This window comes from Coregonus clupeaformis, unplaced genomic scaffold (genome assembly GCF_020615455.1).
Source record: "Coregonus clupeaformis isolate EN_2021a unplaced genomic scaffold, ASM2061545v1 scaf0076, whole genome shotgun sequence".
In the NCBI taxonomy this organism is placed as follows: Eukaryota; Metazoa; Chordata; class Actinopteri; order Salmoniformes; family Salmonidae; genus Coregonus; species Coregonus clupeaformis.
The window spans coordinates 867,320-894,444 of record NW_025533531.1 but is presented as its reverse complement, the minus strand read 5'-3'; the positions used below and the strand labels follow the sequence as shown (position 1 = coordinate 894,444).

Genomic DNA, 27,125 nt, shown 5'->3' with positions numbered 1-27,125 from the left:
TCACCTGTGTTGTACATCCTTTACTAACTTTCACCTGTTTATACATCACCTTTAATATCTCCTGTGTTGCTACATCACCTTTAACTAACTCACCTGTGTGTGGCCTCCTTACAACTTCACTCACCTGTGTAGCTACATCACCTTAAATAGCTCACCTGTGTAGCTGACCATCACCTTCTTCTTCTCCCTGTGTAAGCTAGTATCACTTTAAACTATCCTGTGTATTTGACATCCATATTCAACTAACTCTGTTGAGTATCCTTCTTCTTTCTCTATATTGTATTTAATCTTTGTTATTAACTCATATAATACTAAGCATCACTATTTAATAACTCATATATTATTGTCTTATTAGCTAAAACTCCACCTGTATTGCTAGGCATCTCTTATTCTTCATCTGCCTGTGTGTGTACACCTGACTGATCATTATTAAATGATACTGATACAGATCTGATTCGTCCACCTGGGTCTCCTGCTCCACTCTATACACTTAGCATTTACTGTTTCCAAATGTCACTTCCTGTGTTCTGCGTGCTCATTATCCTGTGATATCCATTTCCTCCCCCAGCGTCTGTGATGTTCCTTCCCGAGGACAAGGCTACAGTGAAGAGGGTTGATCCACAGTCTACCCAGGGTGGGAATGCAGAACTGGCTACTCCAGGCCAGGTAGGGTTAATAACATGTGCACTCACAGGGCAGCCACTGAAATCAAATCAAGTTTACTGATTATGTACACAGATTTGCAGATGTTTTTACTTGTAACAGAATCCATCTGGCGCTATCTACACCCATCTTTGGCAACGTGTGTGCGTGTGTTTGTGTGTGCGGTGTGTGTGCGTGTGTCCCCTCTCTTCAGGCGTATCTCCTTGCAGCGGCCCTAAGTCAGCTGTTTTTAAGTCGTCAGCATTGTTAAGCGCTGTGGCAGAGGAGAATCTCAACCAGTGCCTCATGTTCCTCAACACCATGCTTGAATTCAGGAAGGAGGGCCTGCCATTACCCTCATCATCTGCTCTCTGCCTCCAGACTTTCTCAGCCTCTAACTTACTGTACTTAAGAGAGGGCATTTGTCTCTCTCTCTCTTTCTGTCTCCCTCCTCCCTCTCTCTCTCTCTCTCTCTCTCTCTCTCTCTCCCTCTCTCTCTCTCTCTCTCTCTCTCTCTCTCTCTCTCTCTCTCTCTCTCTCTCTCTCTCTCTCTCTCTCTCTCTCTCTCTCTTTCTGTCCCTCCTCCCTCCCTCTCTCTCTCTCTCTCCTCTCTCTCTCTCCTCTCTCTCTCTCTCTCTCTCTCTCTCTCTCTCTCTCTTCCCTCTCTCTCTTGCTCTGCTCTCTCTCTCTCTCTCTCTCTCTCTCTACTCTCCCCACAGGGAGGAGCTTTTGTGATCTGAACCAGTACCCCAGTGTTCCCCTGGGGTTCCTCACTAACTTATGAAGTCAGAGGAACTGACCCTTACCGGAACCTATCCAAGGTATTTTGCTTTCTAAATCAAATCTGATATTATTCTGGAGTTATTATGCAATGACTCAGCCTGTGTATGTCCTGTTACTAAGTTGATGTAATGGGAATATTTTACATTCATGTTATCCTGTAAGTGCAATAAAAAAACTAGTTCTTATTCGTTTTGACTGTTGTTCAAGTTCTTTGTGATTCCCTGCAATGATCGGGTGCGTTCTTGAACCCCGGCGTGTTCTGTGAGCGCTATGATACCTGGGAGGAGGCCAAACACCGCATCACTACACAGCTCCTGCCTCTCTCCTTCCCCCACTGAGTCTGGACCCTGCCGGCTGGTAATTTTTTCACACCATATGTGTTCTGTCCTGTCTGTATCCCACATACACTGTTTATATACCATCTTACCCCCATATACTAAACCACCATACATATCTTATACATACACCTCTGATGTCACGAGAGGCTGTGTGTCATGGAGAGACGTTACAGCTCCTATAGAAAGTGGCTGCAAGCCCAACAAATATGTGGCTCCATCTCTGCTGGTATGTTAGAGACTCCAACCCTCTATGTGTTAATCTTACATGAACTGGGAGGCTCCAGTCAGGGTGATGTGCTTGAAGGGTTTGTTGAAGGAAGAACGGATCTCCAAGCTGGGCTCTCTGGAAAGAGTGCTGCACGTCCACTTCTGGGAATATAAGGATTTGAGATACTTTGTGGAAATACTCCCTGCTTTGGATGCCATGCCTGTGGGAAATGCGTGTGGGACCTTGTTTGAAGGCCCGTTTTTGCTGGGGTTGGCCACTGCTTTGCAACGTGAGTTCTGAAGTAAGACTGAGAAACTTTATTTGAGCGAGGGAAGTTATGATTTTGGATGTGGAACACTAACTGTGGCAACACCTTAAAGGCCATAGGAATATTGGGGAATTGTGTTATACTGCATTTAGTTTCCCCTAATAAATCTTATTTTGGTTCTATGCTGCTACTTGAGGCAATCCCATTCAAGCTGTGGCAGTCTGGCATCCTGGATGGTGGAGATATAACCAGCTCAGCGTTAATGAGTGTTGTCAGAGGAGGATACCGAAGGGTTTGATCATGATTTTCAAGTTGGCCATTAGGCTCCCCCATAAACTGAAATGAGGACATATTGAAAGCCATAATTCTGCTACAGCTAACAAGCCCCAGATGCACCAAACAAGCGTGGCTCTCTTGGAGAACAAAGAAAGCTGACCTTCTGAACGGAGGTTGCAGTTTGCAGAGACAGAGGTGGTCCAAAATCTCGCCCAATAAAGAGAGCAAGTGACTTTATATCTAAGATAGGGCTTCGATGTGTGTGAGGCATACCTGCATTGCCGTGCAGACCCGCATGAGCCTGGCCTGAAGGCATTGATAGGTTGGTCTGTTATTATCTGCCGGGCGCCAGCTGAATGCTGTCTAGGACCTGGGCCCTAGCCAGGTTACTGGCCTATGATCCTGAAGTCTGGGGATCCTCAGCAGATGACTCACAAAGTTTTGGTATGTTTAAAGCGCTTTCACGGCTGGACCTTCCAGCAACCACCTCTAGCGCAGATACATAATCATTAGATTCCACTTAGGGGGAAATGGCTGGATCCGCAGAGGAATACAGCGGCGCGGTGGTGGAGGCCGTTGTGGTGGATGGGTGCCTCGCCTGCCTTGTGGGGCAAGCCAGTTTCATCAGTCAACAGGCCTTGACAAGCTGATCTGATAGTGTAGGCCCTATGCCAGGAAAAGTACCAGGCCTGGCGGAGATGCTGGTGCTTCCGAAACACCAGGAGTGCGGCCCCACCACAATCAACCTCCAAAGGACCCCAGGTCTCAACCCACCCACGTCCAGGACATCCCGGCTCGGGAGGCCGAAGCAGGCGGTCATACGCAGGAGAGCTCGACAGTGTTACCGGTGTGGGGAGATGGACATATCTCTGGCAGTGTGGAAGCCACGATAACCTGTGCCCTGCGAGTCCTCAGCTCACTTTTTGTCTTAGGAGTCGTTAGATGGCGGCCCAGATCGACCCCCCACCTCTGCTGATAACATTGAATCACCACCATGATGTGGAGCCGCCTGGATTCTGGTGGCCGGGCCACCCTGGTGGTAGGTTTGTATGTTGCGTATCTGACCGGAAAGTTCCTCCCCAGTTTCCTGTGTCCATGACCCAGAGAATACCATTACTAACTTACGCCCAGCACACGGGGAGCCCTTGCACAGGCGGGGTGGTTGATTTCCCTCCCCTCCTGTCCTAATTGGGCAACCTGCCCAACCTTTCACCCACTCTGGAGGGAGTCTCAGGAGGATAGCCGAGTACCTCGGAAGCGGAGGTAGGAGACTCATCTGGGAGGCTCTGGTGCAATCCTCAGTTCTCACTCCCGCCCCGGAGCTCCTGATAGGGATGGCAGGTGCCCAGACCGACACAGAGGCGAGGCCACAGAATCTGGACAAACACATGCCAGATCTGAAGGGACTTTGAGAGGTATCGTTTGATAAAGCAACAGTTAGACATGAAGACAGAGAAGTTAGATATCCTCCAGGCTAACGCGGGCTCTTCCATAAGCGGCATTTGGAGGCTGCGCAAGACCATCGGGAGTGTGAGAGACCCTCACGCAATGGGAGTGAAGAGGCAGAGAGAATACTCGGTGTTGGGAACTACAAGATAGAAGAATCTGGAGGCCAAAAAAGCTGCTCAGCATGAAGCTAAACTCTGCTAAAACCAAGGCTGATCGTTTATTTAAATCTCAGGAGCAGCAGGGCGCTTAGTCCTGTCTAGAGGTGGAGGGTTGAAGAGAGAGCAGGCTAACAAGCACACACGGCCGTGGACCTCTCCCGGCGTGATGCAGCCTTCGCTACCTTTTGCAGCAGACGACCTCTGAGAGAGGATGTGTGATGTCACGAGAGGCTGTGTCCTGGAGGACGGTACATCCTGAGTGGCTGTTAACCAATCGCTCCATCTGCTGGTGTTAGTGGAACTCCTTATTATCTTCCCATAGCTAAAAACCAATCAGGGGTTGATGAGCTGAAGGAGTTTGTTAGAGGAAGGGACCACGGTCCCAAGCTGGATTCTCTGGAGAGAGAAGAGTGTAATCACTTCAGTGAATATAAGAGGTTTGTTCTTACCTTTGGGAAATACCCATAACTGGATATATGCCTGTGGAAATACGTATGGGACATGATGAGAGAGACGTTTTGCTGGGTTGTACCCTAGCTGCAACGTTGGATATACAGTAAACTGAGGACGTTATTTTAGGGGTTATTATTGTTTGTGACCCCACTGAACTGTTTAATAAGGCCACCCAGAGAACCAGTTGTGTTATGCATTCAATTGGTTCCCAAATGTTATTAAAATCACTTGTTTGACAGACCATGAGTTATCCATGCACTGTGACAATTAGCTGAAAGGTAGTTGGCCTCTCATACACTTATTGCATACACATCCACACACACACACACACACACATATACACCACCACATACACACACACCACATACACACATACACACACACACACACTATACACACACACATACACACATACATGCATGTACACACATACACACACACACACACACACACACACTCTTTACCTACACACACACCTATATACACACACACACACCTATAACATTGTGTTTCAGTACTAAATTTTTGTGTTTCTTGCCTCATACAATTCAAACCCCCTGGAATACAAGTTAGATTAATAATAAAATATTGAATAGATAGATGATATTATAATCTCCAGTGGTGTTGAGATTCTTTTATTAATCACATGCCCTGTTAGGAGCCGCTGCAACGTTCTTCCTGAATGCCAATGAGAACCAGTTTACCACCTGATAAGAGCCTTCTCTGTTTGCTGACTTAGGAGGACTGTGGCAGACACAGCTGATGTCAAGGTTGGTGTGTGGGGAGGAGGTGTTGTCTGTGTGTGTGTCTGTTGTGTGTGGGAAAGTGTATTTGTCTGTGTGTGTGTCTGTGTGTTGTCATGACTGAGGAGGAAGGAAGAGTTTGGAAATGCAGGTTGATTAGTTATTATTAATCATTTTAGTTAAACGAATAAACCTCAGCTGTAATGGGTTTAGCTGTGTGTACATAATGTGTTGTCCAACAGGATTATCGTTGTACTACCTCCAGATGTTTGTTAACAGCAGTGGTTATAATGTGTTGCTCAGCAGGGTTATCCCTGTGCCTACACTCCCAGAGATGTTTTATTGTGTGGTGGTTATATATGTGTTGTCAGCAGGGTTGAGTCCCAGAGGTGTACTACCTCCCGATATTTATTTGTAGTGGTTATGAGCCAGGACAGAGAGGGCGGGGACTCCTGTGTCGGCGTTCAGCTGCCAGCCTGGGCCAGAAACCCTATCATCAACCCATATGGTGAACACACACACACACACACACACACACACACACCACACACACACACACATACACACACATACTTACACACCCCTTTTTGGAGCGTTTTGGGGCCTTGTTTTTTGAAATGTCTATTTTTTTATCCCATTAAAATAACATGAAATTGATCCCAAATACAGTGGGTAAATTCACCCAATACATGAAAATAACTGCTTAGCAACTGGAACGCGGCTGAATTTTTAATGGAGTATCTACACTTCAGGCGTACAGAGGCCCATTATCAGCAACCATCAGTCCTGTGTTCAATGCGTTGTGTTGCTCATAGTTTTCCCTCCCTCCTCCCTCCTCCCTCCTCCCTCTCTCCTCCCCCTCCTCCCTCCCTCCCTCCTCTGATTTATTGATCCCATTGTTTTAATTTTTCTTTTCTTCTTCTTTCTTTCTTTCTTTCTTTCTTTCTTTTTTACTTTCTTTCTTTTTCTTTCTTTCTTCTTCTTTCTTTCTTTCCGCACCACGGGGGGCGCAGCGCAACGGCAACGGCAGCAGCGGCGGCGGCAGGCGCGCAACAGCAGCGGCAGCGGCGGCCGGCAGCGGCGGCGGCAACAGCGGCAGCAACGGCAACGCGCAGCAACACACCGGCAACAACGGCGGCGGCAGCGCGGCGGCGGCGGCGGCGGCAACGCAACAGCGCGCACCCAGCGGCAACAGCAACAGCGCAAACGACACAACAAAAACAACAAACAGCAACAGCAAAGCAGCAGCAGCAACGGCAACGCGGCGCACGCAACGGCAGCAGCGGCAGCGCCGGCGGCAGCGGCAGCACGGCAGCAGCAGCGGCAGCAGCGGCGGCACCCGCGGCGGCGCGGCGGCAGCGGCAGCAGCGGCAGCAACGGCAGCGGCGCAGCGCGCACAGCACGAGCGGCAGCCAACCCGCAACCTTCTTGTTCGTTTTTTCTGCTTTTCAGCCGCGCACCACTTTTTTTTTTGGCACGCTCCTTTTCACTCACTCTTTGCAGCAGTTCATTCGGCAACGCCAACAGCAACAGCACACTTAGCAGCGCGCAACGGCAACAACAGCAACAGCAACAGCAACAGCAACGAGCAACAGCAACAACGGCAACAACAGCAGCAACAGCAACAGCAACAGCAACAACAGCAACGTGGCATAGCAGCAACAGCAACAGCAGCAGCACCAACAGCAACAGCAACAACGCATCTTTCTTTCTTTCTTTTCTTTTCTTTCTTTCTTCTCTTCTTCTTTCTCTTTCTTTCTATTTTTTTCTTTCTTTCTTTCTTTCTTTCTCTTTCTCTTTCTTTTCTTTCTTTCTTTCTTTCTTTCTTTCTTTCTTTCTTTCTTTCTTTCTTCTTTCTTTCTTTCTTTCTTTTCTTTCTTTCTTTCTTTCTTTCTTTCTCTTTCTTTCTTTCTCTTTCTTCTTTCTTTCTTTCTTCTTTCTTTCTTTCTTTCTTTCTTTCTTTCTTTCTTCTTTCTTTCTTTCTTTTCTTTTTTCTTTCTTTCTTTCTTCTTCTCTTTCTTTCTTTCTTCTTTCTTTCTTTCTTTCTTTTCTTTCTTTCTTTCTTTCTTTCTTTCTTTCTTTTTTCTTTCTTTCTTTCTTTCTTTCTTTCTTTCTTTCTTTCTTTCTTTCTTTCTTTCTTTCTTTCTTTCTTTCTTTCTTTCTTTCTTTCTTTCTTTCTTTCTCTCTCTCTCTGTCTGTCTCTCTGTCTGTCTCTCTGTCTGTCTCTCCCTCTCTCTAGGCATTGGAGAGTGAGTTTGTGTCATGCCAGCTGCACCAGTGGATAGATCTGATATTTGGTTATAAGCAGCGAGGGCCCGAGGCTGTACGAGCTCTTAACGTCTTCCACTTCCTGTCCTATGAGGGTTCCGTCACCTTGGATACCATCACCGACTCCGCACAGCGGGAGGTAGGTCACCTGGCTGTCGCCATGACTCATCATGACAACCGTCAAAGGGCAGCGGTGTGTGAAGCACCGTGTGAAGCACTATGATAACACAACATCGCTATAATAACGTGTTAATACATGTTGTTAGATATAAAATGATAGCGTTATTACACAAGGAAACATCAACTTATTATTATTATTATTATTATTAGTTAATATATTAGATTATATTTAGTGCACTTTAAAATATGCTGGGTTGTTTGATTGACCCGACTGCTGGATGCAGGCGTTGGGTCACTTAGTTGGGTTGTTTTCTTTAAAAGGTCCAACACTGACATTTTTGTAGCTTCAATGACGCTTACGGAAATGTTTGAGTTCCCTAAAAGCCTATTGTTGGGTTACAATAGGGTGGTATATATTTTAAAGCGTAATAAATAATCTTAATAGTATAGAAGAATGTGTAAGAAAAATATATATATATATAGTACCGGTCAAAAGTTTGGACACACCTACTCATTCCAGGGTTTTCCTTTATTTGTACTATTTTCTACATTGTAGAATAATAGTGAAGACATCAAAACTATGAAATAACACATATGTAATCATGTAGTAACCAAAAAAGGCCTGATTCATGCAGTCTCTTCTGAACAGTTGATGTTGAGATGTGTCTGTTACTTGAACTCTGTGAAGCATTTATTTGGGCTGCAATTTCTGATGCTGGTAACTCTAATGAACGTATCCTCTGCAGCAGAGGTAACTCTGGGTCTTCCATTCCTGTGGCGGTCCTCATGAGAGCCAGTTTCAGTTTCAGGTAGCTTAGTGGTTAAGAGCGTTGTGCCAGTAACCGAAAGGTCGCTGGTTCTAATCCCCGAGCAGACTAGGTGAAAAATACCCAATTGATGGTTAAATTAACCCATGTTTGGGTAATCTCAACAACCCAACTGGTTGGGTCAAAATCACCCAACATAACCCATATTTAACCAGTGCTGGGTTACCAAATAACCCAACATAACCCATATTTAACCAGTGCTGGGTTACCAAATAACCCAACATAACACATATTTAACCAGTGCTGGGTTACCAAATAACCCAACATAACCCATATTTAACCAGTGCTGGGTTACCAAATAACGTAACATAACCCATATTTAACCAGTGCTGGGTTACCAAATAACCCAACATAACCCATATTTAACCAGTGCTGGGTTACCAAATAACCCAACATAACCCATATTTAACCAGTGCTGGGTTACCAAATAACCCAATATAACCCATATTTAACCAGTGCTGGGTTACCAAATAACCCAACATAACCCATATTTAACCAGTGCTGGGTTACCAAATAACCCAACATAACCCATATTTAACCAGTGCTGGGTTACCAAATAACCCAACATAACCCATATTTAACCAGTGCTGGGTTACCAAATAACCCAACATAACCCATATTTAACCAGTGCTGGGTTACCAAATAACGCAAATTGGGTTGTTTTAGAGTGTAATATTACAGCCATAGAAATATAATTTCAGTTTAGTTCTGTCATTACAGCAACCTAATGTAATGTTACTAATTAGGCTTTTACGTCTCTCTCTCTCTCTCTCTCTCTCTCTCGCTCTCACTGTCAGCTTCCTGCTTCCCCTGTTTGTCTCCTGGCCTCTAGAGGTCAGCTGTGTTCCCCTTTTGCCTTAGTTTTTCCTCATGTGTCCTAATTAGCTTATCTATGTCACCTGTGCCTTGTTTCCTTGAGTATTTTAGCTGTGTGTTTTCCCCTTGTTTCTCTACTTGGTTATTGCGTCCTGACTGTGTGTCTCCTGCTTTGTCTCACCGTGTCTGTCCTAGTAAGTTGTCGAAGTTATCTTTAGTTTGTTTTTCTCCCCTCGTGAGTTGTTTTGTTTGCCTCCTGTTTTGGAATATTAAATCTACTTGCCTGGAGTATTGCCTTGGGTGTTTCATTTGGGTCCTACAACATTTCCTCTGTGGCTAAGGGGTAGTACCCCAGCTCTACACATCTGAGACCGGAGTTCTAACCCGACTTTGTGACAGAATAACCAAGTCAATCATGGACCCAGAAACACTCAGTTCCCAGGACCTGTTGGCGGTGATCATTCGACATGAGGCTTCTTTCCAGCGCCATGAAGCCGTTCTCAGCCGACAAGAGGAGCTGATGGCTAGACATTCTCAACTCCTGGCCGAAATGATGAGTTCCCTTCACCAGCTCTTTTGAACGCCTCCTTGGTTCTCCCCCTTCCCCCGGGTCACCTCCCAGTGACGACAGGCCTTCTCGGTTGGCGGAGCCCCGACTAACCACCTCCCAAGCCCTTTTCTGGGGGATCCAAGCTCTTGTCAGGGTTTCCTCACCCAATGCTCCCTCACCTTCGAGCTCCAACCCCTCAAGTTTTCCCACAGACCGTTCCAAGATTGCCTACCTCATTACCCTTCTTTCAGACAAGGCGCTCGCCTGAGCCTCTGCGGTGTGGCAGTCCCAGGAGGCCTGTTGTGACTCCCACGCTGCATTTGTAGAAGAATTCAAGCGGGTGTTCGATCATCCTGTCAGTGGGCGGGAGGCTTCCAAGCGCCTACTGTCTCTCCGTCAGGGCCCCGAAGCACGGCAGATTTTGCCATTGAGTTCGAACCATAGCAGCAAGGAGCGGATGGAATGATGAAGCGCTGAGGGTCTGCTTTCAGGGAGGGTTATCTGAGCCCTTCAAGATGAGTTAGCCACCCGTGAACCAGCTGAAGATCTCGAGTCCCTCATAGCCTTGGCCATCCGCCTGGACAATCGTCTAGAGAGAGCGGAGAACGGCTCGCCGTCAGGTGTCTCAGTCCCAAGTTCCTCTGAGCAGCTCTGTTTCTCCTGTTTGGACTCCGTCATTCAGAGCTGCCCCGGCTCCTGAACTGCCCCAAGATTCCCCGGAGAGCATGCAGTTAGGCCGTTCCAGGCTTTCTTCCAACGAGGAGCGTCGTGAGGGAGCGTCGGTGCCTCTACTGCGGGGTTGCCGCCACTTCCGCTCCACTTGCCCCGAGCTTGGAAACGCCTGTCCCCGCCCAGCTACAGGAGGGTTGTGATGGGGAAAATTAGAGCTCCTCCTACTAACGCGGTCCTAGCTATTCCAGCCACTCTGTCCTGGGAGGGCCACCAGCATCGGGTCCAGGCTTGATCGATTCGGTGCCGCAGGTGATTTTATGGATGTAACCTTGGCTAAGGAACTTAAGATCCCTACCCAACTACTTCCCTCAACCCCAGGCAGTTACAGCCTTAGATGGCCGACCTCTGGAACCAGGAGAAAGTTACTGAGGCGACTCAGTCCCCGCGACTTACCATCTCTCAACACCAGCAGGAGGAGAGGCCTTCTATCTCATTGACTCTCCCGAGTATCCTATTATCCTGGGTCACTCCTTGGCTATGCAGACATAATCCCCAGATCGACTGGCCTACTGGCACCGTTCTTAGCTGGGGTCCCACCCGCCAACTCACCTGCATGCTTCAGAGTTCCTCAGTCCCTAGTACCCAGTTTCAAGAGTCTGTTGACGTCTCCCGAGTCCCAGTGTTTACCATCGGTTCAAAACAGTGTTCAGCAAGGCCCGGGCTACTGCCTTACCGCCTCATCGCACTTATGACTGTGCCATTGATCTACTCCTGGGTGCTGCCCTCCTAGAGTCGGATCTTTCCTGTCCTCCCCGAGCACCGGCTATGGACACTTACATTAAGGAGTCCTTGGCAGCCGGCCTCATCTATGCCTCTACTTCCCGGGCTGGGGCGCTTCTTTTTTGTTGAAAAGAAAGACGGGGTCTGAGGCCTTGTATTGATTCGGGACTCAACAAGATCACGGTTCGGAATCGATATCCTCTTCCTCTCTCATGGCCACTGCTTTTGAGCTGCTTCAAGGGGCTTCCATTTTTTACTATAGCTGGATCTCCGCAGATGCTTACCATCTCGTGCGGATCCGGCCCGGAGCGAGATCGGAAGACGGCGTCCAACACGCCCACGGGACACTATGAATATCGGGTGATGCCGTTCGGGCTCACCAATGCCCCCGCAGTATTCCAAGCCCTGATTAATGATGTTCTCCGGGATATGCTTAATCTGTTCGTCTTCGTATACCTGGACGATATCCTCATCTTCTCGAGGTCACTGAAGGAGCATGAGGGGCATGTTAGCCGGGTTCTCCAGAGGCTCCTTGACAATCACCTCTACGTTAAGCCTGAGAAGTGTGAATTTCTGTTTCTCAGACTCAGTTTCTCGGGTTTATTGTCACTCCCGGGCACCTAGAGATGGATCCCAAGAAGGTCAAGGCGGTCCACGATTGGCTCCACACCTGCCACGGTCAAGGAGGTTCAACGGTTCATTGGCTTTTCTAACTTCTATCGGAAGTTCATCAAGAATTTCAGCTCGGTGGTAGCCCCCTTGACGACGCTACCAAGGGAGGAGGGACCAAGATTCACTGGGGTCCAAGCAGCAGGGGCCTTCGAGGATCTCAGCGCCGCTTCACTTCTGCTCCGATTCTGGTGACCCCTGACCCAGAGAGACCTTTCGTGGTGGAGGTGGACGCCTCAGAGGTGGGGGTGGGAGCCGTCCTGTCACAGAGGGGTGCGGATGGGAGATTACACCCTTGTGCCTTCATGTCTCGCCCGCCTGTCTGAGGCCGAGCGCAACTACCACGTGGGGGATCTAGAGTTGCTTGCGGTTAAACTGGCCTTGGAAGAGTGGCGCCATTGGCTTGAGGGGGCTCAGCACCCTTTCCAGGTTCTCACAGACCACAAGAACCTGGAATATCTCCAACAGGCTAAGCGGATGAACCCTCGGCAACCACGATGGTCCCTTTTCTTTAATCGATTCCAGTTCATCCTGACTTACCGACCTGGCACTCAAGAACGTCAGGCCGGATGCTCTGTCTCAGTCCTATTCTCCCGAGGTACAAGAGAAGCCCTTGGCATCGATTATTCCGAGGTCTAGGATCGTCGCGACCTCTTCAGTGGGAACTAGAAAGAGGTACGAAGTCTTGCCCATGAGCCCGATCAGGCGGTGGTCCTGCCGGTCGCCTGTCGTTCCTCTCTCTCGGTTCGGGCCCGCGTCTTGCAGTGGGGTCATGAGTCGCCCTTGACATGCCATCCTGGCGGTGCTCGCACACTGGAGTTCCTCCGACGCGGTTTTGGTGGCCGTCCATCAAGAAGGACGTGCAGGTCTCGTTGAGGCCTGCCCTGTGTGCAACCAGGGAAAGTCGACACGCCAGCGACCCCAGGGACTGCTCCATCCCTTACCTGTTCCTCGAAGGCCATGGTCACACCTTTCGCTGGACTTTGTTACGGACTTCCTCTATCCCAGGGCTACACCGTCATCCTTGTGGTGGTGACCGTTTCTCTAAGGCTGCCCGGTTTATTCCCTGCCCAAGCTGCCTCGGCTAAGGAGACTGCTGAGCTCCTCATGAACCATGTCTTCCGGATATTTGGCATTCCCTGGACGTGGTCTCTGACCGAGGTCCCCAATTCTCGTCCGGTTTTGGGAGCCTTCTGCAGGCTTATTGGGGCCACAGCCAGCCTATCGTCAGGATTCCATCCAGAGTCTAATGGCCAAGCGGAACGGATTAATCAGGATCTGGAGACCACCCTGCGGTGTGTGGCGGCCAGTAATCCAACGTCTTGGGCCACCTATATCATTTGGGCTGAATATGCCTACAACACCCCTCCAGTCCTCAGCCACCGGATTGTCCCCCTTCGAATGCCAGTTCGGTTACAACCCCTCCTTTGTTTCCAGAGGAAGAGGCGCAAGTTGGTGTTCCCTCGGCCCAGCGCTTTGTCCAAGCGCTGTAGGCGGACCTGGAAGAGGCCAGGTGTACCCTCCTTCGGACCTCCCAGAGATACCAAAGGTCAGGCTAATCGCCACCGCCGGACGGCCCTAGTTTCCGAGCTGGTCAGAGAGTTTGGTTGTGCCACTAAGAACTTGCCCCCTCCGGTCCGAATCCAGAAGCTTTCCCAGAGATACATCGCCCTTTCCGCATTTCTAGAAAGGTCAACCCCTGTGCCGTATCGTTTAGTTCTGCCTCGCTCCCTTAGAGTTAACCCCACTTTCCATGTTTCACTCCTTAAACCTGTCTTGTCTTCTCCTTTTGCCCCCCACACAGACCCGCACCTCCCAGGATCATAGGCGCAGCCAGCCTACACGTCCGCCGGATACTGGACTCCCGGAGGGTCCAGAACTCTCTGCAGTATCTGGTGGACTGGGAGGGCTACGGGCCAGAGGGAGCGCTCCTGGGTTCCAGCCAGGGACATCCTGGACCCAGGGTTGATCCGAGATTTTCGCACCCTGGGGCCAGGGTGTTCTGGAAGGAACATCAGGGTCGTTCCTAGAGGAGGGTCCTGTCAGCTTCCTGCTTCCCCTGTTTGTCTCCTGGCCTCTAGAGGTCAGCTGTGTTCTTTGCCTTAGTTTTTCCTCATGTGTCCTAATTAGCTTATCTATGTCACCTGTGCCTTGTTTCCCTTGAGTATTATTTTAGCTGTGTGTTTTCCCCTTGTTTCTCACTTGGTTATTGCGTCCTGACTGTGTGTCTCCTGCTTTGTCTCACCGTGTCTGTCCTAGTAAGTTGTTGAAGTTATCTTTAGTTTGTTTTTTCTCCCCCTCGTGGAGTTGTTTTGTTTTGCCTCCTGTTTTGGAATATTAAATCTACTTGCCTGGAGTATTGCCTTGGGTGTTTCATTTGGGTCCTACAACATTTCCTCTGTGGCTAAGGGTAGTACCCCAGCTCTACACATCTGAGACCGGAGTTCTAACCCGCTTATGACACTCACCCCTCGCTGTCCCCCTCTCTCTCCCCTCGCTGTCCCCCTCTCTCTCCCCTCGCTGTCCCCTCTCTCTCCCCCTCCTCTCCCCTCTCTCTCTCCCCCTCCCTCCCTCTCTCTCCCCCTCTCTCTCCCCCTCCTCTCCCTCTCTCTCCTCCTCTCCCCTCTCTCCCTCCCTCTCTCTCCCCTCTATCCCCTCTCTCTCTTTCCCCCTCCCTCTCTCTCCCCCTCTCTCTCCTCCTCTCCCCGCTCTCTCCTCCCTCTCTCTCCTCTCTATCCCTCCCTCTCTCTCCCCCCTCCTCTCCCCTCTCTCCCCCTCTCTCTCCCCCTCCTCTCCCTCTCTCTCCGCTGTCCCCCCCTCTCTCCCTCCCCTCTCTCTCCCCTCTATCCCCTCTCTCTCTTTCCCCCTCCCTCCCTCCCCTCCCTCCCTCCCTCTCTCTCCCTCCTCTCCCCCCTCCCTCTCTCCCCTCTCTCTCTCTCTCTCTCTCTCTCTCTCTCTCTCCCTCCCTCTCTCTCCCCTCTATCCCTCTCTCTCTCCCCCTCCCCTCCCTCCCCTCTCTCTTCCCCTCCCTCCCTCTCTCTCCCCTCTATCCCCTCTCTCTCTTTCCCCCCTCCCTCCCTCCCCTCTCTCTCCCTCCTCCCCTCTCTCTCCCCCTCCTCTCCTCTCTCTCCCCCTCCTCTCCCTCTCTCTCCCCCTCCTCTCCCTCTCTCTCCCCCCTCCCTCTCTCTCCCCTCCTCTCCCCTCTCTCTCCCCTCTATCCCTCTCTCTCTTCCCCCTCCCCCCTCCTCCCCTCCCTCCTCTCTCTCCCCTCCCTCTCTCCCTCTATCCCCTCTCTCTCCTCCCTCTCTCTCCCCTCTATCCCTCTCTCTCTTCCCCCTCCTCCCTCCCTCCCCTCCCTCCCTCCCCTCCCTCCCTCCCTCCCCCTCCCCTCCCCTCCCTCTCTCTCCCCTCCCTCTCTCCCTCTATCCCCTCTCTCTCCCTCCCTCTCTCTCCCCTCTATCCCCTCTCTCTCTCCCCCCTCCCTCCCTCCCTCCCTCTAGTTGATGGAGTCCCAGATCCAGGCCTGTGGTCAGACTCCATCCCAGCTGCTGATTGAGCCACACCCCCCTCGCTCCTCTGCCATGCACCTGGTGAGATCACACACACGCGCACACACACACACACACACACACACACACCCCTCGCTCCTCTGCCATGCACCTGGTGAGACCACACACACGCGCACCCACCCACACGCGCGCACACACACACACACACACACACACACACACACACACACACACCCTCGCTCCTCTGCCATGCACCTGGTGAGATCACACACACACACACACACACACACCCTCGCTCCTCTGCCATGCACCTGGTGAGATCACACACACGCACGCACACACACACACACACACACACCCACACGCACACACACACACACACACACCCACCCACACACACACACACACACACACCCACCCACACGCACACACACACACACAGGGCCGGATTAAGAAATAATTTGATTTCCAAACTGTATGTTTTCCCGTGATTTGTATTTTGACAGCCGCAACCAACCATAGAAATATAATCCATAGATGCAGTTCCAATTCAAGTCAGGACTGGCAGCCATTGCTAGTGTACCCATGAGTTTAACAGTCAAATTGCCAGGGTACAAAACCCTTCCATGGATTATGTCTATGGCCACAATGCAACAAGCTGTATATTTGACATGCATGCTGGCCAAACTGCGGCCTACCCTACAGTAGGCAACCGCTAACTGCCAAAATAAAGAAAACACTTGTAGAATCTATACCAAAGAGCATTGAAGCTGTTCTGGCAGCTCCTGGTGACCAAACACCCTTTTAAGACACGAAAGAGTCCAAAGATAAAACTGAAGGAGCTGCAAAGCTCCACAGCAGAGATTGGAGTATCTGTCCATAGGACCACTTTAAGCCGTACACTCCACAGAGCTGGGCTTTACGGAAGAGTGGCCAGAAAAAAGCCATTGCTTAAAGAAAAAAATAAGCAAACACATTTGGTGTTTGCCAGAAGGCATGTGGGAGACTCCCCAAACATATGGAGGAAGGTACTCTGGTCAGATGAGAATAAAATTGAGCTTTTTCGCCATCAAGGAAAACTTGAGGGAAACCTGTTTCAGTCTTCCAGGGATTTGAGACTGGGACGGAGGTTCACCTTCCAGCAGGACAATGAACCTAAGCATACTGCTAAAGCAACACTCGAATGGTTTAAGGGGAAACATTTAAATATCTTGGAATGGCCTAGTCAAAGCCCAGACCTCAAGAGAATCTGTGGTATGACTTAAAGATTGCTGTACACCAGCGGAACCCATCCAACTTGAAGGAGCTGGAGCAGTTTTTCCTTGAAGAATGGTCAAAAATCCCAGTGGCTAGATGTGCCAAGCTTATAGAGACATACCCCAAGAGACTTGCAGCTGTAATTGCTGCAAAAGGTGGCTCTACAAAATATTGACTTTGGAGGGGGTGGGGGGGTGAATAGTTATGCACAGTCAAGTTTTCTGTTTTTTTGTGTTATTTCTTGTTTGTTTCACAAAGAAAAATATTTTGGATCTTCAAAGTGGTAGGCATGTTGTGTAAATCAAATGATACAACCCCCCCTTCAGCCCCTTCATCCCCTTCAGCCCCCTTCAGCCCCTTCAGCCCCTTCAGCCCCCTTCAGCCCCTTCAGCCTCTTATTTCAGCCCCTTTACTTCTTCAGCTTTGTTTTTCTTATTTATTATTTTTCAGCCTTAATTCCTTTATTCAGCCTTATTAGTTTATCTTTCTGCTCCCTTCAGCTTCAGCCCCTTTAGCCTTATTATTTGTCTTTCATCCTTCAGCTCCTTTTGTATTTTGCCCCTTCAGCCTCCTTATTATTGTTACCTTATTGTTTTGGTTATTGTCACTCTTCAGCCCCTTCAGCCTTATGTTAGTATTTTTTATTATTTGTGTTGTCTTGTCAGTTCTTATTTCGTTTATGTTATTTTTCTTATTCAGCCTTCAGCTTCTTTATTGTGTCCCTTCATTTTTTCATTTTTGGCCTCCTTAGTATAAGTATTCATCCTTCAGTCTTGTTTTGTATTTATGCCTTCATCCCCTTCAGCTCTTCATCCCCCTTCAGCCCCTTCAGCCCCCTCAGCCTTCACGCCCTGTAAGCCCTTCATCCCCTTCAGCCCCTGTAAGCTCTTCAGCCCCTGTAAGCCCCTTCATCCCCTTCAGCCCCTGTAAGCTCCTTCAGCCCCTGTAAGCCCCTTCATCCCCTTCAGCCCCTGTAAGCCCCTGTAAGCCCCTTCATCCCCTGTAAGCCCCTGTAAGCCCCTTCAGCCCCTTCAGCCCCTGTAAGCCCCTGCATTAAGCTGGCCCTGCACACACATACACACACCAAATGGAAGAAGACACACTGAAACAGTGAGGGTCCTGTCTCATAAGTACTGCTGGTATTTATCTTTTGTTGGAAAATGTAGATTTTTTTTTGTTTGCTATGGTCTGCCCTAATGAACACAACCCAGGTTACATAGGCTACTGGTTGCCTTTGAGTATTTCTACTGTCCTCTACCCTCCCAGGACCCAGTCTGCTCTGGGGCTGCCCCAGGTCCTCGTGCCCCGTAGCTCTCATGGAGAGAGTGACCCAACTCCACCCCTGGACCTAATACCTGCCCAACCAGCCAATAACGGCCCAACCAACCAATATTTGCCCGCCCAACCAACCACCCGACCACCCAACGCCAACCAATACCTGCCTAACCAACCAATACCTGCCCAACCAACCAACCAATATCTTCCCATCCAACCAGCCAACCAACCAATACCAACCAATACCTGTCCAACCAACCAATATCTGCCCTTACAACCAGCCAAACAATCAATACCAACCAATACCTGCCCAACCAACCAATACCTGCCCATCCAACCAACCAACCAATACCAACCAATAACTGCCACACCAACCAACCAAAAGCTGCCCATCCAACCAACCAGCCAACCAACCAATACCAACCAGTACCTGCCCAACCAACCAATATTTGCCCTTCCAACCAACCAACCAATACCTGCCCAACCAACCAATATCTGCCCATCTATCCATCCATCCAACCAACCAACCAATATCTGCCCTTCCAACCAATATCTGCCCTTCCAACCAAACAACCAATAACAACCAACCAATACCTGCCCATCCAACCAACCAATACCAACCAATACCTGGCCGTCCATCCATCCAACCAACCAACCAACCAACCAACCAATACCTGCCCATCCATCCATCCATCCAACCAACCAATCAATACCTGCCCATCCATCCATCCATCTATCCAACCAACCAACCAATACCAACCAATACCTGCCCATCCATCCATCCATCCATCCATCCATCCATCCATCCATCCAACCAACCAATACCTGCCCATCCATCCAACCAACCAACCAACCAATACCTGCACAACCAACCAATACCTGCACTACCAACCAATCAAAACCAACCAACCAATACCAACCAATCAAAACCAACAAACCAACCAATACACAACCCTTAAGGTTGAAAAATTCCATAAAATGTCCCTACATTAACTTTTGTTTCCAGAAATCCTGGTTGGATTATTCCTGGAATGGGCAGGAAATCTGGTAGTACTGGAAAACCAGGATTTCTGGACAACCAGAGATTGTTGGTAAAGTTACTGTAATTTTGCAACCCTACCAACCCTCCTTTCTTCTGGGTCTGAAGTCACCCTCTGTTCCTCAGTGTGTCTTCCTGCTTCTATCCTGTTCTCCCTCACTAATAGACCTCTCCTCCTCCCTCTCTCCTCCCTCTCCTCCTACTCCCTCTCTCCTCCTCACTCTCTCTCCCTCCCTCTCTCCTCCCTCTCCTCCTCCTCCCTCTCTCCTCCTCCCTCTCTCCTCCTCCTCCTGCCTCCCTCCTCCTCCCTCTCCTCCTCCTCCCTCTCTCCTCCTCCCTCTCCTCCTCCTCCCTCTCTCCTCCTCCCTCTCTCCTCCTCCCCCTCACCCCTCTCTTTCCTTTGCCATTTTCCGTTACCTCATCTCCCCTCTTGCCTCTATTCCGTCTTGTCCTCTGTGTGTCTATCCCTTTCCCCTTCCTCTTCTCCTCCCCCTCTCTCTCTCCTCCCCCTCTCTCCCCTCTATCTCTTTCTCTCCACTCTCTCCCCCTCTTCCTCCCTCTCTCTTCTTCTCCCTCTCTCTCCCCTCTCCCTTCTCCCTTCTCTCCTCCCCCTCTCTCTCGCTCCCTCCCCTCTCTCCCCCTCTCCTCCCCTCTCCCCCGCCCTCTCTCTCCCTCCCCCTCTCCCCCTCTCCCCTCTCCCCCTCTCTCTCTCTCCCCCTCTCCTCCCTCTCTCCCCCCTCTCTCTCTCTCACTCTTCCTCCCCCCTCTCCTCCCCTCTCCCCCTCTCCCTCTCTCTCTCTCTTGCTCTCTCCCTCCCCTCTCCCCCCTCTCTCTCTCTTGCTCTCTCCGCCCCCTCTCCCCCCTCTCTCTTTCTCCTCCCTCCCCCCTTTCTCTCTCTCTCTCTCTCTCTCTCTCTCTCTCTCTCTCTCTCTCTCTCCCCCCCTCCTCCCCCCCTCTCTCTCTCTCCTCCCTCTCTCTCTCTCTCTCTCTCTCCCCCCTCCTCCCTATCTCTCTCTCTCTCTCTCTCTCTCTCCCCCCTCTCTCCCCCCTCTCCTCCCCTCTCTCTGTCTCTTTCTCCCTCCCCTCTCCCCCTCTCTCTCTCTCCCCCTCTCTCTCTCTCTCTCCCCCCTCTCGCTCTCTGTCTCGCTCTCTCTCCTCCCCCTCTCTCCCCCTCTTTCTCTCTCCCCTTCTCTCTCTCTCTTCTCGCTCTCTCTCTCCCTCTCTCTCTCTCCTCCCCCTTCTCTCTCTCTCCTCCCCCTCTTTCTCTCTCCCCTTCTCTCTCCCTCTTCTTGCTCTCGCTCTCTCTCTCCTCTCTCTCTCTCTCCCCCCTATCTCTCTCTCTCCTCCCCCTCTCTCTCTCTCTCTCTCCCCCCCTCTCTCTCTCTCTCTCTCTCTCTCTCTCTCTCTCTCTCTCTCTCTCTCTCTCTCTCTCTCTCTCTCTCTCTCTCCTCCTCCCCTCTCTCTCCCCCCTCTCTCTCTCTCTCTCCTCCCCCTCTCTCTCTCGCTCTCTCTCCCCCCCTCTCTCTCCCCCTCCTCTCTCTCTCTCTCTCTCTCTCGCTCTCCCCCTCTCCCTCTCTCTACCCCCCTCTCCCTCTCTCTACCCCCCTCTCCCTCTCTCTACCCCCCTCTCCCTCTCTCTCCCCCCCTCTCCCTCTCTCTCCCCCCCTGTCTCTCTCTCTCTCCCTCTCTCTCCCTCTCTCTCTCTCTCGCTCTCTTCTCTCTCATCAGTGTTTCCTTCCCCAGAGTCCTCTGATGTTTAAGGACCAGATGCAGCAGGATGTGATCATGGTGCTGAAGTTCCCCTCCAACTCCCCTGTGACCCACGTAGCTGCCAACACCCTGCCCCACCTCTCTGTCCCTGCTGCTGTCACCGTCACCTGCAGCAGACTGTTCGCTGTCAACCGCTGGCACAACACCGTCGGTGAGTAGGGGGGAGTGGGGAAAGTGTGTGTGAGAGAGAGAGAGAGAGATGCAGTGCATTCAGAAAGTATTCAGACCCCTTGACTTTTTTCACATTTTGTTACGTTACAGCCTTATTCTAAAATGGATTTTAAAAAAAAAATCCTCATCAATCTACACACAATACCCCATAATGACAAAGCGAAAACAGTTTTTTTTACATTTTAGCAAATGTATGAAAAATAAAAACTGAAATACCTTATTTACATAAGTATTCAAACCCTTTTCTATGAGACTCGAAATTGAGCTCAGGTGCATCCTGTTTCCATTGATCATCCTTGTGATGTTTCTACAACTTGAATGGAGTCCACCTGTGGTAAATTCAATTGATTGGACATGATTTGGAAAGGCACACACCTGTCTATATAAGGACCCACAGTTGACAGTGCATGTCAGAGCAAAAATCAAGCCATGAGGTCGAAGGAATTGTCCGTAGAGCTCCGAGACAGGATTGTGTCGACGCACAGATCTGGGGAAGGGTACCAAAACAAATTTCTGCAGCATTGAAGGTCCCCAAAAACACAGTGGCATCCATCATTCTTAAATGGAAGAAGTTTGGAACCACCAAGACTCTTCCTAGAGCTGGCCGCCCGGCCAAACTGAGCAATCGGAGGAGAAGGACCTTGGTCAGGGAGGTGACCAAGAACCCGATGGTCACTCTGACAGAGCTCCAGAGTTCCTCTGTGGTGATGGGAGAACCTTCCAGAAGGACAACCATCTCTGCAGCACTCCACCAATCAGGCCTTTATGGTAGAGTGGCCAGACGGAAGCCACTCCTCAGTAAAAGGCACATGACAGCCCGCTTGGAGTTTGCCAAAAGGCACCTAAAGGACTCTCAGACCATAAGAAACAAGATTCTCTGGTCTGATGAAACCAAGGTTGAACTCTTTGGCCTGAATGCCAAGCGTCACGTCTGGAGGAAACATGGCACCATCCCTACGGTGAAGCATGGTGGTGGCAGCATCATGTTGTGGGGATGTTTTTCAGTGGCAGGGACTTGGAGACTAGTCAGGATGGAGGGAAAGATGAACTGAACAAAGTACAGAGAGATCCTTGATGAGAACGTGCTCCAGAGCGCTCAGTAAATGTGATATTTCCATTTATTTATTTTGTATAAATTTGCAAAATTTCTAAAAACCTGTTTTTGCTTTGTCATTATGGGGTAGTGTGTGTAGATTGATGAGGGGAAAAAACGATGTAATCCATTTTAGAATAAGGCTGTAACGTAACAAAATGTGGAAAAAGTCAAGGGGTCTGAATACTTTCCGAAGGCATTGAGTGTATGTACGTGTGTTATTTTTATGGATGACGTAACCATGCACTGTGTGTTCTCAGGTCTCCGTGGTGCTCCAGGTTACTCCCTAGAACAGGCTCATCACCTGCCCATTGAGATGGACCCTCTCATAGGTCAGAACACACAAACACACGACTGACACACATCTGCCTTGGTCATGTGATACTCTGATGGTCACAGTTTTGGTAACGCTTTTTGCCCAAATTAGAGTCCATAGGTTGTTAGGCTTCAGATCATATATATATATATCATATAGTTTATATGTCGTTATTTTGTATGTGTCCGTGTGTGCGTCCTTTTGTGTGTGTGTGTGTGTGTGTGTGTGTGAGTGTGTGTTAGCCAACAACTCTGGTGTGAGTAAGCGTCAGATCACAGACCTTGTGGACCAGAGCATCCAGATCAACACACACTGCTTCGTGGTTACCGCTGACAACCGCTACATCCTGGTCTGTGGCTTCTGGGACAAGAGCTTCAGAGTCTACTCCACTGAGACAGGTAACACTATCATAGTACTACTACAATACTAATATAGTACTACTACAATACTACTATAGTACTAATATACTATATACTCTCTATACTGGGACTTCAGAGTCTATCCACTGAGACAGGTACATGCCACAATACTACTAGAATACTACTATAGTACTACTATAGTACTACTATACCATATACTATCTATACTGGGACTTCAGAGTCTACACACAAAAAATGTATGCACGCATGACTGTAAGTCGCTTTGGATAAAAGCGTCTGCTAAATGGCGTATTATTATTATTATTATTATTACTCCACTGAGACAGGTATTACAAATACAAGAAACAATACTATGCCACACTACGTCACTATTCATTTCTTTCTACCTGAGTGAGAGATATAATACAGTTTTTGCCTAATTTGGCTCATTATGTCAAAACTCAACACACCAGCCAATCAGACATAAGCACAACTCACATATATGCCAAAATGAAACCCTGCAATCAAAACTTAACACTCCTTTCTAAAAATGAAATTCTTGCAACAAAACCATACACACAAGCAACATTTGAATGACTCTTTCATATCACCAGCAACACACTGATGGGCTTTATATAAAACACTGCAGTCTCTGTGATTCTATTTTTATTGTCGTTTTATTGTCATTTTCTTCTGTAAAACTCAAAAGGAGAATTTCTGCAGTAATCAAACAGTTTTTACAACAAAAAAAAACATTGTTACAGAAATTCTTAACATCAAATTTAGCAACAAAACAAAAGTAAAAAAAACTAGAATTACTGGATAAATTGGAGGAAAAAACATATACTTGTTTTGTGTGTGTGTGTGTGTGTGGTGGGGGGCGGGGGGGGCTTATGGATCACGCCTTCTGTTCGGATCTGGCCACAAGACCTCGTCAACATCACAGGCGATGTCCTCGCGGGCTAGGCATCGGGGAAAATATCGCCTTGTGTGCCGAATCCACCCTTGGATTGATCCCACCTCAATGTCTCCACATGCCTCTTCCATTGCTTGCAGAAGAGTCATGCGGGCATGTGATTGCCGATCATATACTTTCCACCGCCACGCTGAAAAGAATTCCTCGATTGCATTTAGAAAGGGGGCTGTAAGGGGGCAGGTATAAAACTGTGAAATGATTATGGTTGTTGAACCAATCTCGGACCAGAGCAGCCCGGTGGAAACTAACATTATCCCAGATGACAACAAACCTGGGCTGCTGTGGTCTGTCCTGCACAACTGCATGTAGTGCATCTAGAAATGCAATGATCTGTCCTGTATTGTAGGGACCTAGAGTGGCATGATGATGCAGGACTCCTTGGACACTAATTGCAGCACACAAGGTGATATTTCCCCCCACGCTGCCCAGGGACTTTTACAACAGCCCTTTGTCCAACTACGTTACGGCCCCGACGCCTGGTTTCGGACAGATTGAAGCCTGCCTCATCCACGTAGATGAACTCGTTCGGCGGCATCAAACTCCAGAACTGTCTGTAACAGAAAATATTGAATAGTGTTACTGAAAACACATACAGTAACTACAATGTCTATATTTTCACACAAGTAGGAGCTGGGTTGGGTGAGTATAGACAAAAACTACAAGCTACAGGCAGGGCAGGTGGCAGCATAAACCCTCATTCCCACATCACAATATATAGTATGTAAAGTAAAGTGACACATACCTGCACATAATCATGGCGCAGATCCTTGACCCTGACACTGTTCCTCTCAAAAGGCACCCTGTACAGCTGCTTCATTCTGAAGTTATGTTTCTGTAGGACGCGACTTAGTGTAGAAATGCTGACCCCTGTTGATATTGTTGAATTCATTGCCATTTGCAATTATGCGTTGTTGCAACTCACGAAGTCGGATTGCATTATTTTCTCGCACCATTTCAATGACGGCAAGCTCTTGTTGTTGAGTGAAGAGCCGTTTCCCTTCCACCTTGAGGAGGTCGTCGAACCATTCTGTAGAAAATGCCACCACAAGATGTCATTGGTTAGGTTATTTTTCACATACTGTACTTTCAAACTGTACACAGTACTGCAACATCACAATGGTATTCCTTTACATATACAGTACTTCACAGCACTACCCATTTTTCTATAGTATAGTTAGTACAGTAATACTGTAATATGATACAGAATCATGTGGCACATACAGTAGGTACAGTCTGGAGTAGAAACTTGAAGATATACCTGTTCTCCAGTCGGAATGTCCTTATTAGCGATGCTACTGTGTAGCGACTGAGGTTAGGGTGGACTCTTTGCCCAGCCTCCCTCATGGACAGGCCATGATCTATCACATGGTCCACCAGAGTAGCCCTGATGTCATCTGATATACGTCTCCGCACTGGTCCTCGTCCTCTTCCTCGTCCTCTTCCTCGTCCGACTCCTCTCTCTCTTTGTCCTCCTCTTACTCTGACTCTCATTGCCTCCATGCTTGCAAAGTTCTAAAAATGGCTTACCTGAGGCCTATTTCTAGTGCTAAGGCTCAGACTGGCTGGTGTTCTGTTTTCTGTGCAAGTGTTTTCAGGTGTGAATGTAAGTGCATACAATTGCCAGATGAGTTTTGCATTTTGAACAGAGTGTTTTTCCCAATGATAACAGGTGATTTCGTTTTTGAACAAAGTGTCTAATGTAAGAAAACGTGTGTAGTGTTTCGCAATAAGTGTGTTACAGAATTGCAAACAAAGTGCAAAGTTGACATTGTGTTTAAGGTATGGTTACACTGTGTTTAAGCTATGGTTACACTGTGTTTAAGCTGTGGTTACACTGTGTTTACGGTATGGTTACACTGTGTTTAAGGTATGGTTACACTGTGTTTAAGCTATGGTTACACTGTGTTTAAGGTATGGTTACACTGTGTTTAAGGTATGGTTACACTGTGTTTAAGGTATGGTTACACTGTGTTTAAGGTATGGTTACACTGTGTTTAAGCTATGGTTACACTGTGTTTAAGGTATGGTTACACTGTGTTTAAGGTATGGTTACACTGTGTTTACGGTATGGTTACACTGTGTTTACGGTATGGTTACACTGTGTTTACGGTATGGTTACACTGTGTTTAAGGTATGGTTACACTGTGTTTAAGGTATGGTTACACTGTGTTTAAGGTATGGTTACACTGTGTTTACGGTATGGTTACACTGTGTTTACGGTATGGTTACACTGTGTTTAAGGTATGGTTACGCTGTGTTTAAGGTATGGTTACACTGTGTTTACGGTGTGCTACAAGACGTTTAGGTATTGAGGCTTTGGTCTAAGCATTCGGTTTTAGTGTGTAACAATGGGCAAAAACTGTATTACTACTTTACTACTACGATACCTCTATATTATTCCTCAATACGTCTACATTATTCCTCAATACTTCTACATTATTCCTCGATACGTCTACATTATTCCTCAATACGTCTACATTATTCCTCAATACGTCTACATTATTCCTCAATAAGTCTACATTATTCCTCAATACGTCTACATTATTCCTCGATACGTCTACATTATTCATCGATACGTCTACATTATTCCTCGATACGTCTACATTATTCCTCGATATGTCTGCATTATTCCTCAATAAGTCTACATTATTCCTCAATACGTCTACATTATTCCTCAATACGTCTACATTATTCCTCAATACGTCTACATTATTCCTCAATACCTCTATATTGTTCCTCAATACGTCTACATTGTTCCTCAATACGTCTACATTATTCCTCAATACGTCTACATTATTCCTCAATACGTCTACATTATTCCTCAATACGTCTACATTATTCCTCAATACGTCTACAATATTCCTCAATACGTCTACATTATTCCTCGATACGTCTACATTATTCCTCGATACGTCTACATTATTCCTCAATACGTCTACATTTTCCTCGATACGTCTACATTATTCCTCAATACCTCTATATTGTTCCTCAATACGTCTACATTATTCCTCAATACGTCTACATTATTCCTCAATACGGCTGCATTATTCCTCAATACGTCTAAATTATTCCTCAATACGTCTACATTATTCCTCAATAAGTCTACATTATTCCTCAATACGTCTAAATTATTCCTCAATACGTCTACATTATTCCTCAATACGTCTACATTATTCCTCAATACGTCTACGTTATTCCTCAATACCTCTACGTTATTCCTCAATAAGTCTACATTATTCCTCAATACGTCTACATTATTCCTCAATACGTCTACATTATTCCTCAATACGTCTACATTATTCCTCAATAAGTCTACATTATTCCTCAATAAGTCTACAAT

At 48.2% G+C, this 27,125-nt stretch overlaps 1 protein-coding gene across 1 annotated transcript in view; it reads left to right on the top strand.

The window, feature by feature from the left end:
- Nucleotides 1-3,183: 3,183 nt before the first annotated feature.
- LOC121555410 (neurobeachin-like) overlaps nucleotides 3,184-27,125 on the top strand; it is a 37,956-nt gene continuing 14,014 nt past the window's right edge. Inside the window, exons 1-7 of the mRNA XM_045213057.1 lie at nucleotides 3,184-3,390; nucleotides 6,332-6,748; nucleotides 7,558-7,725; nucleotides 15,521-15,610; nucleotides 20,829-21,021; nucleotides 22,395-22,466; nucleotides 22,693-22,848. Of these exons, the coding sequence (XP_045068992.1) occupies nucleotides 3,184-3,390; nucleotides 6,332-6,748; nucleotides 7,558-7,725; nucleotides 15,521-15,610; nucleotides 20,829-21,021; nucleotides 22,395-22,466; nucleotides 22,693-22,848 (1,303 nt within the window). The remainder of the gene's footprint in view (nucleotides 3,391-6,331; nucleotides 6,749-7,557; nucleotides 7,726-15,520; nucleotides 15,611-20,828; nucleotides 21,022-22,394; nucleotides 22,467-22,692; nucleotides 22,849-27,125) is intronic.